The sequence below is a fragment of the Agelaius tricolor genome, unplaced genomic scaffold, assembly GCF_023055355.1.
Source record: "Agelaius tricolor isolate 1412-34295 unplaced genomic scaffold, bAgeTri1.0.p SCAF_34, whole genome shotgun sequence".
In the NCBI taxonomy this organism is placed as follows: domain Eukaryota; kingdom Metazoa; phylum Chordata; class Aves; order Passeriformes; family Icteridae; genus Agelaius; species Agelaius tricolor.
The window spans coordinates 2,714,509-2,733,969 of record NW_027269294.1 but is presented as its reverse complement, the minus strand read 5'-3'; the positions used below and the strand labels follow the sequence as shown (position 1 = coordinate 2,733,969).

General features: G+C 39.2%; 1 protein-coding gene across 8 annotated transcripts in view; it reads right to left on the bottom strand.

Moving 5' to 3' along the window:
* Positions 1-19,461, bottom strand: part of GAB1 (GRB2 associated binding protein 1) — a 91,997-nt gene that overhangs the window by 33,757 nt on the left and 38,779 nt on the right. For all 8 annotated transcript variants that reach the window (XM_071452341.1, XM_071452342.1, XM_071452343.1 and 5 more), the window contains exon 2: positions 3,265-3,559. In XM_071452341.1, the coding sequence (XP_071308442.1) occupies positions 3,265-3,559 (295 nt within the window). The remainder of the gene's footprint in view (positions 1-3,264; positions 3,560-19,461) is intronic.

Below are 19,461 nucleotides of genomic sequence, written 5' to 3'. Positions count from 1 at the left end.
TAAAAGGAGAAATAAGGAAACATCTGTAGCCTGTTCTCCCCATCTTCAGATGGCACACAGGCTGGGTGACGCAGGAAAAATAACCAAGGAGTCGTGTTATAGACTAACTTCTGTAGGTGCTTGTGAAGAAAAAATAGTTCAGCCCACCACACTAAAAAGCTTGGAAATTTTTCTTCACCAAAATGCCCTGTGAGCTTTCCGTGGTAGAGCATGCTGCTCTGACCACATGGTGGCTTCTCCCAGCTGGGGCTGCAGCTCGGTGCCTGGACTGTAGGTATCTATCTCTGTGCTCCAGAGAGGCTTCCAGCATTCCACGTGCTGCCTCTCAGCACCTCACGACTCACGGGAACCTGCAAAACCCTTTGCCAACCCTTCTCCCAGAGACTCATCAGTAATGTTAACAGCACAAGGAGTGTCCAGCAGAAACAAGAGAAAATTAAATTAATTACCTAGGCATAATAGATTCAGTTTATTTTTCCTCAAGGAAGAGCAGAATCACCTTCCATGTGAACTTCTGTTACATGCAGCTGTGAGCTTAAGATAATGACCTCAAACACTCAAGATTAACACCCTGATCATACCCCGATAGTAAATTATTTTTTAAATATATGTATTTTTGCCTCACATCTTGAAAGGGAAGATCTACTGCTGCAGATTTTTTACTCCATTCTTCATCATCATAATCATCATCATCTCACTTAACCACCAGTTCTTTTACTACAGTAGAAGTCATCTTAATCCTGTCTGCTGTCTTCTCTTTTCCTTTGGATAACAGGCAGTGATCATCTCAGCTTGAGCCACCAGCTACCAGTTCTATCAAACCCTTGATTATTCCTATGCAATTTTGCTAGAAAGCTCTACCATCATTCTTCACAGTCTATCATCACCTTCCTCTCAGTTATTCCATTCTTAAAAAAAAAAAATTATATTCTATGTCTGAGTGGCCATTATCCCCCCAACTTTTTTTACTCAAAGTAAGCAACCAATAAAGCCTTCAAAAAACAGATGCCTTTCTGCCACTACTCCTTCTAAACCTACTGCCTCACTTCTGTGACAACAGACTCATGACCCTGCTCTGGAGAGTTTCTCTCCTAGTGCTTAACTCAGTCCTTTTGTTACTTTTCACTGCACTGCAGGTCATCAATCACCCATCCTTCTGGCATGTCCCTGGACAGTTATGAGCAACTCTTTCTCCCTCATTCGTCCCACCACCAAAACATCAACTCCCTAATTGTTTTCTAATAGCACTAGCCACTGCTGTCTTGCACATTTTTTCTTTATAAATCCAAGAGGGCAATGTTCCTGGATTTCCAAATGAAGCCCAGAAGGAACAACAGGGCAGTGGTGCTCCTAGTTCTTAATTGAGCAATGGATGCCAGTGACAGGACTCTCACAACACAACCCTTAATCAGTCTGGCAAGAGACATTCTTTCCAGCTTCAAAGAAAACTATCTTCTGCTTCCACAGGTAACAGAAAGACTTGTTATGCTACACACTCCTTTTGTTTAGCTCCAGACTAAAATAATAATTGTTTTTACTATCTGAATTTCACCTGTTCTTTAACTTCCCAAAATAAGCTGCAGGTGAACACAGATTTTTAAAGTACATTTACGACCTGCTCTTCCACTGTCAGGAAGATTTATCTTGGTAAAATAAGAACTTGGCAATAAACACTCAGCAACTGATTTTCCATTTTTTAAATTCTTGCTCAATGCACTGCAAGGCATCACTAAACCAATAAAACAGACAGTGCTGTCAACTCTCAGTTGTGTGAAGTAAAGGTGTTGGAATAATTCACTGTAGTAGCCACCTGTCTTTTCAAACCAAAACATTCAGCCAAAGAAAAAATGCCAAAAATTAAACATGCAATGAGAGTACAATGGGGAGAAGTTATCGATACAATTGACTGAAACAAAAACTCAGTTTATGAGGGCATAGTTACATCTCCCCACATCCATAGCAGGTTTCATCTTCAGTTCAATGACAGAAACTAAGGGCTAACAACACACCAGCTCTCAGAGGAAAGGTCTGATGGTTTTGAGGGGACCCCACCTCTCTGTTCCATGCAATGGCAAACATGTTTCCTCCTTAGATCCAAGATTTCCAGTTTGTCCCCAGAAGCGAGGACTCCTGCCCAGAGCTGCACTGGTGCATTGCCCCCTGCCCACGCCTCTCTGGAACACAGGGATGCCTGGCAGGCTAAGCACTGAATGCCATGGCAGCTGCTCTCTGAGACGTGCTGCAGGTCCTGTGTGCGCTCAGGGTGCCACAAACACCCACTGGAACTGTCAAAAGAAGCAACCTTCCCTGAATTTGCTATTAGACTGGCAATTCATGGATGAGGTTTTCATGACAAAGTTGTAGTTCAAAACTGCAATAAGGAGAAAGAAAAGGGCCCCTTCTTCATAACACAACAGTATTTTCCAGTCACTTTTAAAGATTTGGCTGGAGCAAAGTGATGCAAGCCCCTTTTTCTCCCTCACCTCCCTCAATCCACAATCCTACAAAAAGCAGGGATTTAATTCTAGCCCCTTCAGTCAGGCCTTATGGATAACCCTCTTAGGCCTTATGCATAACCCTCTTACCACTCCTATTTAATGTTTTCTTGGAACTTGTGCACAGATCTACAGCAAGTCCTGTAACCCACTAATCTCCAAAAGGAATGCAGGAATAATAAGTAAATAAAAAAGAACGGATTCAGGACAAGCAATGGCCACGAGGTATTTGCAAGGAATTAAACACACCATCGTGTTTCCTACAAGCTGCCTTCACACAGTATCTATTTTGGTAGGATTTGAGTTGGACAGTGCAAAACTACAGGTTATTTTTTGTTTGTTTTAGCTGATGGGGGTGGACTTCTTTTCCCCCAAGTTTCAAAGCAGATGGGGAAATGATAATATTAGAAACCTGACATTTTGCACTCATTCCTGCTTGTATAACCATATGTTTTTATACCAAATGGGACTCCTTTGATGATTATGAAGATCTACTGCCACACATGATTTTACTTGAGATTTTTCCTGTACTTCCAAGAACTAACATCACACAGAAGAGCGTCATCCAAATTCTACGGCATACTTAATTTCTAACAAATTCTGAGCGTCTCCCTCTGTTCTGCATACTTGTTTTGAGGACAACAAGGAAGTTTCAATGCCAACACACACAAGTTTTAAAACACATGCCAGCTAAAGACAGTCATCTGATCTCTGGAATGTTCTTCACACATAGGCACTGCACTTTCTCAGAAAAAGCAACAGAACTTACCCTCATCTGTAGGGTTGAACCCACAGATATCACAGATACATCGAACCCACTTATTCATCTCCTCCTCGCTGTCTGCTACCAAGTAGAAAACTCGATCTATAGTGTTGATATCAAAAATATAGCTGTTCTCAAACTCCTTTTTGTTGAATGTTAATCCAGCATCCACTTGTTGACACAAATTAAGGTCAATAATACGGATAGGCTTCTTGGCATGGTCATTTTTGTAGTATTCCAATACATCTGGATCCCCCGTTAAGCGGCCACTCCGAAGCACAAACCACCTTCTCTTCCATGCCTGAAAATTGGGGAGAGAGAAAGGAAGAAAAATTAGAAGGAAGAATCACACTTGAAGACCTTTTATGTGGGGTTCCAACCTGGGTTGAACCAAGTAGTAATAAATAGTTCAATTATTATACTAAGAGATTACACATCAAATACCCACATTTAACACTATTGAGGTATTGTTACAGCAGTGGACTTAAGGATTAGTGAATTGGTATTTTAAATTTTATATCTTGACTTTGTTTGTAACAAGTGGACATATAAATTAAACCACTGTTTACAGAATGAGAAAGCATGAATACACTAAAGAAAAAAGTGAGGTGGGGATCAGGAGAGGGGCAAAGAAACACACAAAAAGGGCTTCTGAAGGAAGCTGTCACAGGCATGAGAAAGACAAAATAGAATACATCTTTAAGTGTTCCATGGTTTGTTTCCAAGGCTGATGCATTTTAACTGAATTTTTCACTGATAATCAATGATATGACCTGCATTTAAGGAACAGACAATACTCACACTGTACATGCACCTCAATTCCAGGGGAACTCTGCATTTAGAACCCCATAATATTTCTACAGTAGTACTTACAGAGAAAGAGCAACATTATTATTTTTTGAAACTGTTAGAGAGATGGGGATGGAGAGAATGACCAAATGTAGTTTTACCAGATAAATGCGGTTTTTTGGAAAGATACAGAACAAATTAATTTGATAGTCTGACACTATGCCTATTATACCAGCCCTCCTGATGCTGCAGAAAGAAGCTGGTCTAGGAGGGAAGCAAATGCAAAATGTCGTATTCTCTAACAATCCTTAGCTGCCTTCCATCCCATGGGCCTCCATCACCTGCCATAATCCTCATCAAAGACCTTAACTGAAACCACACAACCAAGCTCAGCATACAGCTGTCCTGCTGCTTCCAACAGCATCTTTATTGCCCTACTTGGCTGCACTTTTGTTCCTCAGCTCTACCAGCAATACTATGACAGCAGCTTCTTTTTATATACCCCAGTGCCAGGATAACGGGCACAGCAGAAGAAACCAGACACACTGCCATTGCTCACGAGGAGAGCTGCACGTCTTTCACACTGGGAAACTTGAAAGCAGAGCCCAGACACAGTGGGGAGCCACCCCTGTGTCATCCACTTTCTCTTATACTTTTCAGCAAAGCTGGAGACCAAGGTAAATCAGTGCAGTAGCCAAGACACTGTGCATTACACCACTGACTCACATCATGCCCCAAGTCACCCTACTTTAAACTTCCTTAGGATATTCAAACAAGGTTGTCAGCAAGTCCTTTGAAAGATTAAAAAAAAAAAAAAAAACAAACAACCCAAAAAACCCAAAAACCCAGCAGAATAAATGCATAAATAAGACGGGTGAGGGTGAGGGAATTTTCCTTTTGGCCATCCCTGGCTGTGTGCTAACCAAGGAAAGGAACGGAATCAGCAAGGATGGTCCGGGAAGGGGTCAAGATGTCTGATGTCCTTTAAACACTGGGACAAGCAGCTCTGAAAACAAGAGTTTCTTGCTGTGTATTAGGGAAAGATTCAGAGCCATTTTTGTGAGGCACAAGAGTGCATTGATTTCATTTTGTAGGTGCTACCTGCAAACAAACTAGCGGAAGGGGGACATAATGGCCAAGGAGCAAGTGCTGCACTGCTGTCTCCCCACTCTGAACAAGTGCTGTCAGTTTTGCCCCAGTGTTGCAATAGGACACAAAATGAACGACATGCATGCTGAAACTTCCAAAGTAAAAAGAAGAACGTTTATTTCTTGATTTTGATATATTTGGAATTTTTAAAATGACTCTGGATTGGAGGATGAAATTGCCACTTCTCCAATGACACTGGTCAAACCAACAGTTTATCAAATTTCTCCTCCTCCAGAAAGGAATGCAAAAACAATCATTATTTACATAGAAGTGCGTGAGAAACTCCATTACAAAAATGTAAACATCAGAAGGCTTAGAAGAACTTAGAAGAACAGGGTGACACCCCAGAGACTCATAAAACCCCCACTGTGCATGCCTGGTTGGGGTATCAAGCTACAGAAGCTATTATGAAAAGATAATACAGAAAACAGGAGAAAGGGAAGAAGGACAGACAGCATATTTAAGGCTTGTGATCCATTCTCCAACTAGCAAAGCTCTGAAAGTTTTTTGATTTTAAGATAATGTCTATACTTTACAAAACAATTGTATTTACTGCAGTTCTGAATAACAGCATCTGTTTTTAAATGATGAATGGTGTGAATCAAGTCAAAGTCTCAAGCAACTATTTCCATAGTAGCAGTAAATTTAACTGGTGAACAGTTAAAACGTAGAAGATGTAATAGATTAAACCCCTTCAATTTAGATTTCAAATGTGAGTAGATCCTAGCAGCACAGCTAGATAAACAGCATTTAACATCGCCCCAAAAACATGAGCAGAGTTTTGTTTCCTGCTTCCAAACCAAGTGACAACTTAGATGCTGGGATAACACAAAACTTCAGCAGATGAGCCTCTCTCCAGGCAAGGCTGATCACAGATAACTGCTACAAACTGCTTCAGAAACAAGCTTTATCTTTAACTTCAGCCTTCAGTCACTCAGATGAAATTTTCAAAGCAGAAATCAAGAGGAAAGAGATTAGAGATAGGAGAGGAACAAGAGCAATTGAGAAGCATGATGTCTCACAGTTTGTCTCACAGTTTGTGCAACAACAAAATGCCAGGCAAAAAAACCTCTATCATCTCTGCATCAACCAGGTGTGCCTCTTCTAAAAATTTATTTCTAGTACTGTGTTAGGGAATGAGAGGTTCTTAGAAATCATGACAATTTCTTTTGAGTATTAATGGGTAAATAGGACTCTAAAACTGAGAAAAAACACTGAATTAAAAAGAATTTCCTTTCAGCCCTTCAGGCTACAAAACAGCAAGTCTTAAATATTTAAAATATTGACTTTAGACTGCTGGCACCTGCTACTATTTTTGAAGGGTTTTCACATAGTGCACATGCGAACATTTATTTCGGTCCTATAGTGAGTCACACTCTGAAACTGGCACAGATTATATTCAAAACCAAAAGCAATTCCATAAACTACACACTCATAAGGCAGATGCAAAGGTTGTCTGGACTACAGTACAAAGCACAATTTAGCAGCAGAATAAAGCTTAAAGCTAGACAAGCAAATTGACATCAGCGCCCTTGCTAATCATAGTACAAAAGCGCCTCTATACTTTGTCCAAGTGCAAAATGAGCTCACATAAATCACCCTTTGTTATTTGAAAATATCTGGGATTCTTAAAGCTTGATCTATTTTTAACATTTCATTATTTGTCGCTGCAAAGAAAGCTGTGCACTGCCCCACTGAAGTACAGAATATTGTGCTATTTGTGTTATATGTGGAAGGAAGAGCTTTTACATTAACAGCTTTCCAAAGAGCAATCTCCAAAAGTGAGAGTGCACATGTGCAAATATGTACTTATGCAAGTTTTATCTTTTTTTTTACCCATTTGGGCATTTTTGTTCGAAAATTTTTTGTTTTCTTTTACAGAAGTGCATGCTACAAACTATTTCTCATAATCACTCAAAAAGATGCAACCAATTTACATCACAGGAAAATTAAAGGTACCAATTATTTAGCTGTCACATAACTTAGGTTATTACCAGCCATACATTATCAAACACTGGTTTTCTGTGCCAGAAGTCAACTGCTTTAAATTTGACAAGTCGAAAAAATACCCAGAATATGATTTAAGTATTTTGTAGTTATTTAATTCTGGAAAGAAATTTGAGCAAATATTTTTTAAATGAAAGATTCACTCAAATATATAAAATATCTTATTAATATAAATATGGTTTAGTAATATATTTTATAAATAAAATTTAGTCACTAAATAAAACAGTCACTAAAGCAAATACCTAATTCAGAAGAAAAATGGCTCCTGTTGTAAGTGTTGTAAGGCAAAAATCACGGTTATCAAGTTCACCAAAAGCCTGCGTAGGCTTTGTAAATTATTACAAAACAGAGTTGAACAAGGTTTGCTGCTTTTCCTTCAGTCTAAGCAAGGCCCTGTGTGCCTCTCAGCTTGTTTTCCCTTCTGGGCTGCAGAGCACATCAGCTGGCCTAACACAGGACCCCACCATGCCGGCCAAACATTGTCCTGCTCCTGTCACGAGACCGTGGCTTCATGGCACCATCCTAACTACAGAAACCAGTTTGTTTACTTGCTTTTGAGAGAGGCTGAAATGTGACAAGCTGCTCACCCACAGAGCATCAAATGAGCAAGGCAACAGTGGAATTCTGTATTTTTTACACAGCATTTTGAGTAGGTTACAAAGTAAAACCAAGACATATCAACGATTTGGGTTGATTTTTTTTTTTTTTACTAAGGTATATGCAAACTGCTGATTTCAATGTGAATGTAGAGCTAAGAAGTTGATAGAAAGCAGCATGCAGCAGTGTTAGGGTTTAGTTGGTTTTTGGCTTTTTTTTTTAACTACTCCATACTACTGTGTGCAGTACACAGAATTTACAATATATTCTACTTGCAAGAGGTGTACCTGTTGAACAAGTTGTAGCTATGCTTCCCTTAATCTTTACATTTATGGATTATTTTCCCCTCCTCTCTCCTCATACACACTCAAGATGTACTTCATTCAGCTGCTGCCTGTAGTTCAAAGATGTAGGAAATAGGAATGCACACGTAAATGGAAAGGGAAAGGGAGGAGGAAGGGGCAGGAAAGAGCAGATAATTTAGATTTTTCAAAGGACTTAACCTTCCATTTAGATCCCCTTAAGCAGTTTCTCAAGAGGCCAAAACGATTACATGACATGTTAAAATAAAAGCTTAGAGATGTTAAATCAAAGACAGCTTTTTGTGGTCCATTTTTTACAGATTTAGCTCTCACATGGCCAAGTGACTGCTTACTGCTAAACTGATCAATTATCCTTCTGTAGTTTCCTACTGTTATTACCCACCATTCTAAGGCTGCTTAAAACTGATTTTCCTCTTCTAGCACATTTGCTGCCATTTTTCTTCTGGGTAGCATCCAGTCAAAAAAACCCATCAAAACTTCTGAGAACTGCCTAAGTCAAAGACAGCTCCTTACACTCCACCCCAGTAACACTGCTAATAAATATCTCCCTATATATGACCAGGAAACCCAAGAATAAAATTACAAATCTCCGGTCTTCCTTCTCATCTCCCAAGTGTGTGGATGTTTGTGCTTAGGTTTTCATCTCTGCACTCACAGAGTTCTTTGAAAGGGCACTATTTGGCATCCTTCTTTCTCAGAGACATCAACTAAGACCTGGCAGAAAGAAATTACTTGCCCAGGGGCACAAGGAAGGCTTCAAAAAGTACCTGGTGTTTCATAAATGCACAGCAAGACATTTCCTTACTCCAAAAGAACTTAGGAAGTAAACAGAAGACAGCAGGCAGAACATGAACCAGAGAGATTCAAAATAGCAAAAGACACAGCCTGAGGTGACTTTCTAATGGTCTTATGGACATTTTAGTCCTGTGGCTACTATTGAGCACTTTTCAATTGTCTGCTGGGATCAAGCTTTAATTTTCTTTTGCTTTTTGCTCCCATCTATTTAATCTATTCCTCTCTTTCTACTTACTTCTCAGGGCAAAGGTTAAATAATAGTGAAACTGGTAACATGTCTCTGACAAACAACCAGAAAAAGGATCCCAAACAGCAGCTGAGTATTTCTGCTCCTTTTTGCCTCCACATTTCCAGTATGCAGGTATTCCAGCCATCACAGAAGACAAATACACCTCTGGCACAGCTTCACTGACTTGTGGATTAGACCTGTGCTCTGCATCCCAGTAGAAGCTCAAATGAAACAAAAATAAGAGTGTTCTTTCACACTGTGCTCCTTTTTAAATCCTGTTTGTGGCCAGCCCAGACCAATGACAGCTATAACTGATGAGTTGCATCCCACAGGGCACATACCTGGGAGGACTGCTGGGAAGCAGCACAAAGAGGTCACGTTAGGTAACAATACTTCAAGTACAGGACTTGAATTTTTCCACTTGCTGCTCTTCCAGCTTGCAGAACTAACTCCAACATGGTGAAAATGCAAAATATCAACTGTTTTCCCTAAGAAATTAACACTAGCAGATTTCCATATGGATTTCTATATAGATTTCTTATTTTGGGGTGTTTTAAGGAAAGCATTTTCCGTAATTCTTTTTAAATCTTTTAGGTTCGTTGGTTTTGTGGGGTTTTTTAATCTGGTTTCTTTTTGAAAGGCCATATCATGAGCATCAGGAACTGAAGAGTATGTATTTACTAGTTATTTCTGAAACCCTTGTCGTAACACCAACTGGCAACAGACATCCTCTTATCTGCTTCCCTAAAAATGATGTCCATTATCTTTTGAAATCTAAGACAGAACAATTAAACCAAGAACAAAAAAAAACCCCAAAAACCCAATGCATATTTAGTGTCCTAATTCTATACAGCAGAATCTACAATTCCATGATTTGACAATAGTGCAAATATTCTACTCGAAGTAGTACCAGATACTAAGAAGTGTAAACAGATTGCTGGGAAACAAACAAATGGGATATGAGGGAAATAGTGAATATGTTATGACTTTCTTTAAATACTTAAGACTTGTTTTCCAGGAAGCACCATCTTTTCTCACTGAGCAAAATAAGGAAAAAACAGTCTCAGTGGAAGTTTCCACTCTCCTGGCCATCATCCTGATCATCTGTTCCGAATACACACAAGGCCAAAATTTCCTGTTTTCAAACTATTGTCACCATTTTCTAGTCTTGTGCTGTCAATTCCAACTTTAGCTTGTTAAACAAACAAAACACTGTTCTGTACTGCAGAATAATACCTCCACACACATTTACTGTGAGCTGTTTCATAACCAATGTTTCAGCATGTGAATTAGTCTCCCAGCATTAATAAAGCTCAAAAAAAAGTACAAAATAAAATGCAGACAGCGTAGCATGAACTGCTGCTTTATTTTGTGAATCTGAAACTAACTGAATATCTTCATTTTTCTCTTGATTTTGCATAGGAATTCTTAATTTTTTCTTGCCTTTTACATCTTTTTTTTTCTACATACTTATTCCTATTCCCAATGTGCAATAGTGCAGCCAGGTCTGTATCATCTAATTCACATTAAACTGATCTTTATTACAAGTGGTTTCAGTAAATACTTTTCTGCAACATGCCAGAAGTTTTCCAATGGCAAGCACAAACTTACTCCTGCACACCTGGGAATTGTCACCAAAGGGGAGAATCATCTCTTCACCAAAGAAGAACCTACTCACAGCTGCACAGAGCAATGAAGCAGGAGCCCTGCAGCAGCGCCAGAACCTGAGCCCCCATTTCACTGTCTCCAAGCCAGGACCAGTGACCAGATCCTCTCTCTCTATTCCTACATTCTCTAATCCAACTGAAATGCCTGTAAATAGCTCCAGTGGTTCTGATCTCTTGCAAAGCCACCTTTTCACTTCTCCTCCACCACCCATCCTGTGTACCCAAGACATAACTCCCAGGAACTTGCTGGGAACGTGTCCCCCACCACTGACATGAGCTTTGCCATCTCCTTTCACCACTCCATCTCGCTCCTTTGTCAGCAATGCAGACACAATACTCACAACATAGGGTCTGCCTTGGCACAAGGAGAAATACAGCTCCTGCAGGTCCCTTACTCACACATCTACGTGGTCTTTCACTTGCTGCCCTGTTTCCCAGAATATTTCTAAAATTTGGGTATTTCCTCTCTGACCATGAGCATACTCTGATCATCCCCCTCTATAGTCTTTCCCATATCCATCCTATTTGAAATAATGCTGCCAGAGGAATCTCCCTTCTCTCATTCTGATTACATCATCTTCTATTTTCAAGTTCTCCATTTATTGACTTGCTGTATTGTACTCTTTTCCTATTTTGATGCTTTTTCTATTTAGTAAGGTCTGTGTTTTCTTATTTGACCCTCTCCCTCTTGCAAGTCTCCCCCCATTGCTTTTTGCTTTACCATTGATACCAGATTTGGGTGATTTTTCCTTCTCTCTGCCATCTCTCTTTCTTTTGAAGGCTTTCTGAACAAATAAGCAAGGACAAGACATTGCCTTCCTCCAGATTCCTCCTAAAGATCAGCCTCTTTGTCAGTGCTTGTGATCACCCAAACAAATGACAATCTGGCTTTGCATCACATGGATTTATTTAAGAAATGATGGTTTTGTGTATTCACCAAAGGTTTTTTTTTGTTGAGTTTTTTTTCTTTTAAGTTGCTTCAGTCTTTTTATCAGCTTTTAATTAGAATTCACTTCTCCCCACAGCTCTTAATTTAAGAAAGCAAATAATTTGGGGTTTGCTCTGCCCTGCTTTTAGAACTCTCTGCACATTGCTTATCACAAGGATTGCCACCGTGCTCACAGGACCCCCTTAACAAGACAAGGCAGAGAAAACACCAGCCATGCCATTTGACTTGGATTCCAACTGAGCTCATGGGTGTAGGTTGCATGAATGAACACCCAGAATAAAAAATCAGCATTTATAAAGACGTGAAAAATTCAAAGCTGAGAAGTCAAGCCTACACTCTACTGATACCAACAGCTGCTTGCCTTCTAATGGCTGGGGATTAACTATTTCACCATGTGTTTTTATCCATTCATTCCCCATTTCCTAGGAGGACAGGAGTTTTGAAGCAGTGTTTGTAACATGTTAGGGAAAAATTCCCATTCCTCCAGATCACAAGCCCAGTGCTTCCTGTAATCTTTTGTACAAACTGAGTTTTATCTTTTTTCCTTCTTACTCTCCTGTGTAGATATCTATCTTCATCATCTGTGAAAGACTTATACACAAGGAAAAGAAAGATGAGAGACTAGAATTTTGTAAAAACATGGCATTTCTAACATGGGTTTAGATCCTGGGACACTGCAGTTGCATTGACCATACAACACATGCTTGTGTCACTGCTTCATGTTTGGATCACTCAAGCATGCTCATCTGCAAACAATACAAGAGTTTTCTACAGATGGCAAGAGGCCAAGCGTTCTGTGTATCATTTCTTCAACAAAATATTCATAAACTGAAGTCCTGCACTTTGTACACCCTACAAAAGAAAGGGGATTTGAGCTACAGAAGCATCAGTTTCTCCAGCTTCAATAGGGAATGATGAATTAAGAGGGATTTAGCAATGAATTAAGGATGATGGTACAAAGATATCCCATAATTTCTACAATTTGTCTCCCAAGTAACTAATCTGGTTTAACCTACCAGTTGCATTAAAGAAGCTCCTGGCCATCCATTAACTCACAGTCTCCAATGGAAATTCAGACTATGTTTTAAATAGTGCCTACAAATTAAACTTAGGACATGTTGACACTCCATCCTTACCCATTCCTCATGAGAGCAAGGAGGTACAGCCACTAACATCTTTGCAAATCAAGTATGTGCAGACCTAAGCATCTCTTGCAAATGAGTCAGCCACTGCTACAGCAACCAAAGGACTGACACTCACTCAAGCCCCTTTCCTCAGACACAGTGAGGGGAAAGCTAAAGGAAACCTATTGTTCTGCCAAAGCTTCACAGCTTTGGCACAGTAGTTTTTATATACTGTGAGGCATTGCAAGGAATTCCCTGTTCGTATATAAGGAACGTGCAATTTTTCCCGTCTGTAAGAAATGGGAAGAATTAGGAATGGCGATTTACATTTTAACACTAAAACTATAAACTTTCCCATTGCAAATCACCAGATCTGAAATGTACATATGCAGAGATGGCAGACAGAGTTGCTAAGAAAAGTAAAAGCTAAGATAAAATAAAAATCAGTATTCTGTCTGATAAATACATTCTCACTCGACACGGCTAAAAATATTTACCAATTAGGCTCCAGCAGTTTTTTTCTGAGCAGAACTGACCTGAAGAACTCCAGAGAAAAATTAATTTCAAAGTAAACAAGCATAAAGTCCAAATTTTTTTCAAGACATTATGATATATAGATTCCTTTCACTATGCTCCTTAACCCTGAGTTCCTATTGTAGCAAAAATACTGTTTTTCCAACAATGCAAACAATACTTTTAGATACAAATAACTCACTGGCAGTAACAAAATAGTTAAGAAATTCAAGAACCAGCAACCTCACATACCAATAGCTAATTCAACTACATACCATTGAATATTAAGATGCTTCAATATAATTACTTGGATTAGCTTACAAAACACTCCTCTAGCTCTCATGAGCTCACATAAAATGTTTTCTACTGCTTCCTGGACTGTGACAGTACCCTCGTGCCATACATTATTAGGATGAACAGCTTTGCAGAATGTAACCACCACAACCAATTCACAGACATGTGGACTGACAAGGAATCACAGACAGCTCTTCAGTAACAGTACAAATATTAAGATAAACTGTATTTTTAGAGGGCTGTGTTACACACCTAACACACACCCACAATGTACTGAAGCAATACACCAGAGCTTCTGTTTGTACTCCGTGGCACAACACCTTTCTCTTGTTTTTCTTTTTTAGAGCTAGTAGATATGAGGCAATCAGGTAGAGAGGTTCAGGCTCCTGCTTCAGCAACAGCATTCACCAAGTTAACTTGTAAATCAAAACGAAAGCTCTTTTTGAACAAAAAAAAAAAAAAAATTCAAGCACAAAGATAACATTCTTTAAGAAAGCCCCCTCAGTCCAATTCATTCTCCCCATACCTAAGTTACAAAGCAGAAAATAAACAACACCAAGAACACAGTTTTTGACTAGTTTACCTCTTTAACTCTTCAGAAAATGTAAGCAATGTCGTGGCCATTTCTGTAGTTTTGTCCACCCCAAAATAAGCAAAGCTTTCTTTTTCCTGCCAGCTTCCCACCTCACTCTACACCACCCTATCCTCATAACCTTTGACCAACAGGAAGCAGACACAATGGACTGAAAATAACAGCAATTGTAAGATTTCAAATGATTTAATACATGAGGGGTGGGCTTAAGATTTGAAAAACTTCTCTTGCTTTGGTTTTTCAACAGCTACTTAAAACACGTTACCTACACAGACTTAAAATGTTACTCAAAATCCTAGGTTGAATTGGGCTAAAAACTGTGCAACTTTTACTAGGGACTATTACGAGCACAGAGGCACAAATGCTTGCATATGTTGAGATGTTGTGTTTAAGCCATTAGGCTGTTATATACAACAAAATTAATTTACCAGCAGTGTAAAAGCAAGAGCAGTAGAAGTTTCTTAGATCATTTTGTCTTTCTTTAAAAAACTTTTATTTATCTGAGCTTTTAGATCAGAAATAGGTGTACGTCCCATAGAATTAGAAGACATTCTTGTAAGAAATGCAAGCGTCCATTTAAACACTGCAGTTAATCCATGGTGATGGAAAGTCACAGATCAGTTTGCTAAGGGACTTTTGCACTTTGCAGTGAAGAAGGAAAGATCTTTACTCCTCACATAAAAGCCCAAGCAATGCTCCCATATATATCTTCATTAACAGTAAAAAATTCATGTACTTTAAACTGTACCAATAGCTTGACATAAACACTGGAGGATTAGAGATTCCAGAGTCCAAACAGGCAATTAAAGCATTTCTTTTCATTAGTTTTACCTGCTGATTATTATTTTGCACGGCCACAATCACGTCCCAGGTTCCTCCTCTGCTGTTACACCGTAACACACAGAGGCCACAGTCAAACAACAGAAGCACCAACTCAGAGGGACTCATCTCTTGTACCACAGCTACACTGTGTTTTCTGTACAAAGGAAGGGGGGGTGGATGGCATAAAGAGTCAGTGTCATTTTCACACAGACTCCTGGTCCTGAGCACAGGAAGACCAAACCCAAGGTTCTCCGACAATCAGAGAGGTTGGTAACGTCCTCTGCCTTGCAAACACCAAGGAAAATCTCCAGCTATGAGTATTACATGGAATAGTTACAAGCATGCTGAAATGCCAGGTCATAATAATTTTCCAACATTTTGTTAATGCTCCAACATAATTCTGAGCATATTTGCTACCCCATGCACACAGTTCATCAAGCACTCTCTGCACCTCTATTGCACGTTAGGCACCGCTCCATTTCATAGGCATTTTAATAATGGAATTACAACAGAAACATTCTTTTCTTGGCAGGGTAAGCCCAGGCACTGCATTTCTGCAGGATAACACTTGGATGTACCTTCTCAATGAAGCATTTCATTGAGGTCTGCTAGAGCTCAAAATAACCACAGAGAAGCCCCTCACGGACCTGGGTATCCAACAACAACTTCCAAACACAGAACACTCAAACAGCACACAAGCAAGCTTCTGGGCACAGCAGCACAAGCCACCACTGGCATGGCAGAGGAGCAGCTTGAAGCACAAATAGTCCAGCAAGGAAAGCAAATACGGGGTCCTCAGCCAGCCCGCAGTTTAAGAGTCCCTTGACAGCACTCTGTCTGCTAATAGGAGCCTCCTCTTCCCTTCCCCCATTTTAAGACACAACCTGATGCCATTACACCAAGGAATAACAGAGAAAGGATATCCTGCCTAGATTTTCCATTATACAGATCAAATCGTCAATCCAGAGAAGTCTTTGCTTACACATGGGATAAAAAGAAGATGCTTCCAACTGATAAACCCTGAGAGGAAGCAAGGTTGACTCCATGACTATTTTTAAGTAGTTAGCATTCACAAAATGGCCTAAAATTAATGGCCAACCCCCACAGTTCATCAAACCTTCATTAAAAATAAAATTAAAATTAAAATATAGGGAGTTAGCATGTTTGAGAGAGGAAAAAGAAAACCAAAAGAACTGGAAGGTGACAGATATAATTACGCTTCCTCCCAGACTCACCTTGAATTCAATTCGGATGCTAAGTTTAAGTAAGTGAAAAGACAGAAAGCTTTATGTAATTTTTTCTAAAAATGAAGCATTTCCTTCAACAATTGCTGGGAGAAATCTTTCTTCAACAGCTCTTGTCATTTTGACTAACACTCTTTTGCTGTAAATATCATATGACAAAAAGGAAGTAAAGAGAGAAAAATAAAAATATCTCTATGTAGCTGTATTATGAAAGGAGGAACTTGTTTCTTCGCCCTCATTTTCAAAGCCAGATACCACAGCTGTGCTGCAGCTCCAGCTGAACAGCTCCTTGCATCTAACCACCTACCAGACAAAGGGCATTTAGTTTACCAAATGTCCAGTGTTTCACTTTCAGATCAGTTAAAAGCATCCCACATCTAAGGCTTCATCTAAGCATAAGTGAAGTCATGCTTTGTGCATCTGGACAGATGATGAATACAAACATCTTCAGTATAATCGAAGGATAAATAATTTAAGTGGCATCATTTCGACGTTAAATTCACTAAAAATGCATTCTTCTGTCAGGCATTTCTCTGGATAAAGAACCAGATGAGGCAAAAGGCCCTATAAGATCATTCCTGTAATCTAGGAAATGCCCACAAACTCAAGACATTTTAAATATCACCATTTCTCTCCACTTTTTACTGCTAAGAAGGATTTCTTCTTTTAAGCACTTATCCTTGTGGAGGTTGTTGTTCTCGTTCTTTTTAATAACAGCATCCTTCTAATGAGTAACTAAGAGATTCATGGAAATCAAAAATTTCTGATCTCACCACAAACTATTCTCTCCTCCTCTGTGCACTCAATAAAAAGTGAACAATTAGCCTGCTGTTTGCTCAGTACAGTGAGATTGTTAATTTCTTCATTTGTATCAGGTCACATCATGGAATAGAGAAAAACATTAGAAATACTTTAAAGAAATAAAATCTACCATTAAATTACCAACACTGCTCTGAGAATTTAAGCCCTACCAGATTATTATTGCTTTTCTGGTTTTGAGCAGATTCAAGTGTTACACTTTACCCTATCTGGCCTGCAAAGTACTACACATTTTTACATTTTGCTCTTTGACATGAAAAGCACTGCATCATCCAACTTTTTGTTGTTGTTGTTATTAGTTTCATAACTGGTTTCATTCGCTATAAAAATGTTTCATTTTTAACTTACAGGCAGGAAAGAAACTCTAAAATTGGACGCCTTGTTACTTTACTTGTTGTCCTTCTTTTACACCTAAATGGCACCTACTTTGTTTACTGACTGGAAGCTCTTACCACTGCCAGCACTTCAGGAACAATGTGACTGTGGAAAGGGAAAAACGTGTTTTTTTACATTTTGTTTGTCATCTAACAGAATTATAAGGTACACATGTAGAAGTTCCAAAATATTTTTAATAGCGGATAACCTCAAATGGACAAAACAACTTAGGTCAGTAGGTACTTCATCTCAACTCTTAACCCTTTTCATTTTTCTGGAGCTGCTTGTAACTCATAGCAATGTAATAAGTAGTAATGATTTGCAACAGCACTGGTTGTTTTTCAACATCTGTATCATGACATTGAAAAAGCGTAGGCTATTTCTAACAATGACCATTTTTAGTCCTTAAAATGGAGCTTCGAGACAAGAGCAAGAGGCATGAAATCAGAAGCAAGATTTAATTTTGTACAGCATCTTGTACAAAATTTTCCATCTCTTAAACCTACATAGAACATTATTATTATTATTAATCCAGTTAGACACACAACTGATTTGGTGATATAAATTTGAGCATGTTGTTTTGCCTCTGATGGAAGCCTCTTCCTCCCAGAAAGCCACAGAGCTGAAGCTGCTTATTCACAACTTGAATCATGAGAGACGAACTAAGACCAACAATAACAAGGTCAAACCAGAATTTTGGAAACCACTGATGCAGAGTGTCTGTATCTTCACTATCACCAACTGTGCAGGCAAGACACTACTAATGTCACTTGGTTTGTACTGGTGCTGTCAGCTCCAGCCCCCAGCCAGGCAGGTGCCACCTCACTGGAGCTACTACATGATTTGAGAGCATTTGTTATGCTCGACAGGCAGAGAGGCCAAAGGCTGACTGATGTGGAAGCAAAGGAATTCTCACTTTTGGTAACAAGTTGATGTGCCAGAATGGCCAGAACATCCACTCTTCCACTCCCATTTAAAAATTTTTCACAGAAAATAAGACATATTCCAGCAGATTGGGCAAGTCAACTCAGATTTTACTAAAGCAAAATTACACTACCACCTAGTAAAGATCAGAAGATTTTGAGGATGGGACAATGGGATGATATAGCCAGAGTGTTTAGGTTCAAAAACATGAACTTTAAAACATGAGGCCCCATGGCATGTGAATAGTATAAATACTGCTAGAAGTGCTCACAATCAGCTACTGATGGACACAGTCCAAACTGCTCCAATCCAGAGGAAAATTATTTTGGTGATCAAAGTCGCTGAAACAAAGTAACAATAAAAAGCACTTATTTTAATGTCTTGGCACCTCAACCGAAATATGCTGATGAATCAATTTTGCTAGTCACTTCATGACTAATAAATAAGCATAACCAGTATTTATTGTATGTTTTCTACCTCTTACAACTCTGCTTAAACACTGTAATAAAAGCATAGTTTAATGGTTCACAGTTCAATGGTTTGCTATACTATGAGTTCCTGCCCACAGTGGCAGGCATAGATGATTTTCTGCAATTCCATGTGCCTGAACTAGACATACAAATTAATCACCTTCTGCCCAGCTGCATCAGATGCAGCTTGGGGGAGAAGCTACAGCTGAACTTTTCTTAGCATTTAAAAGAGGTATCACAATCATACCAACAGAACTGACAAAATTCCCACAAAACATAAGAAAAGTTTCAGTGACTCTATCACACTCAAGAGAAATGAGCTGACAGGGTAGAGAGGCATATACAAATGACTGCTTTCTCTTTGATTCACAATACTTGTATTTTTATTTCCAGCCCAGGTAAAACAAATTGGTGTTATGATACTATTATTAGGCTGCACATATTAACACAGGCTGCATGTATGAACAGGCCAGTCAGCTCAGCAAACACATTGCAAAAGAAACAGCAAAGAGGTAGAGCAT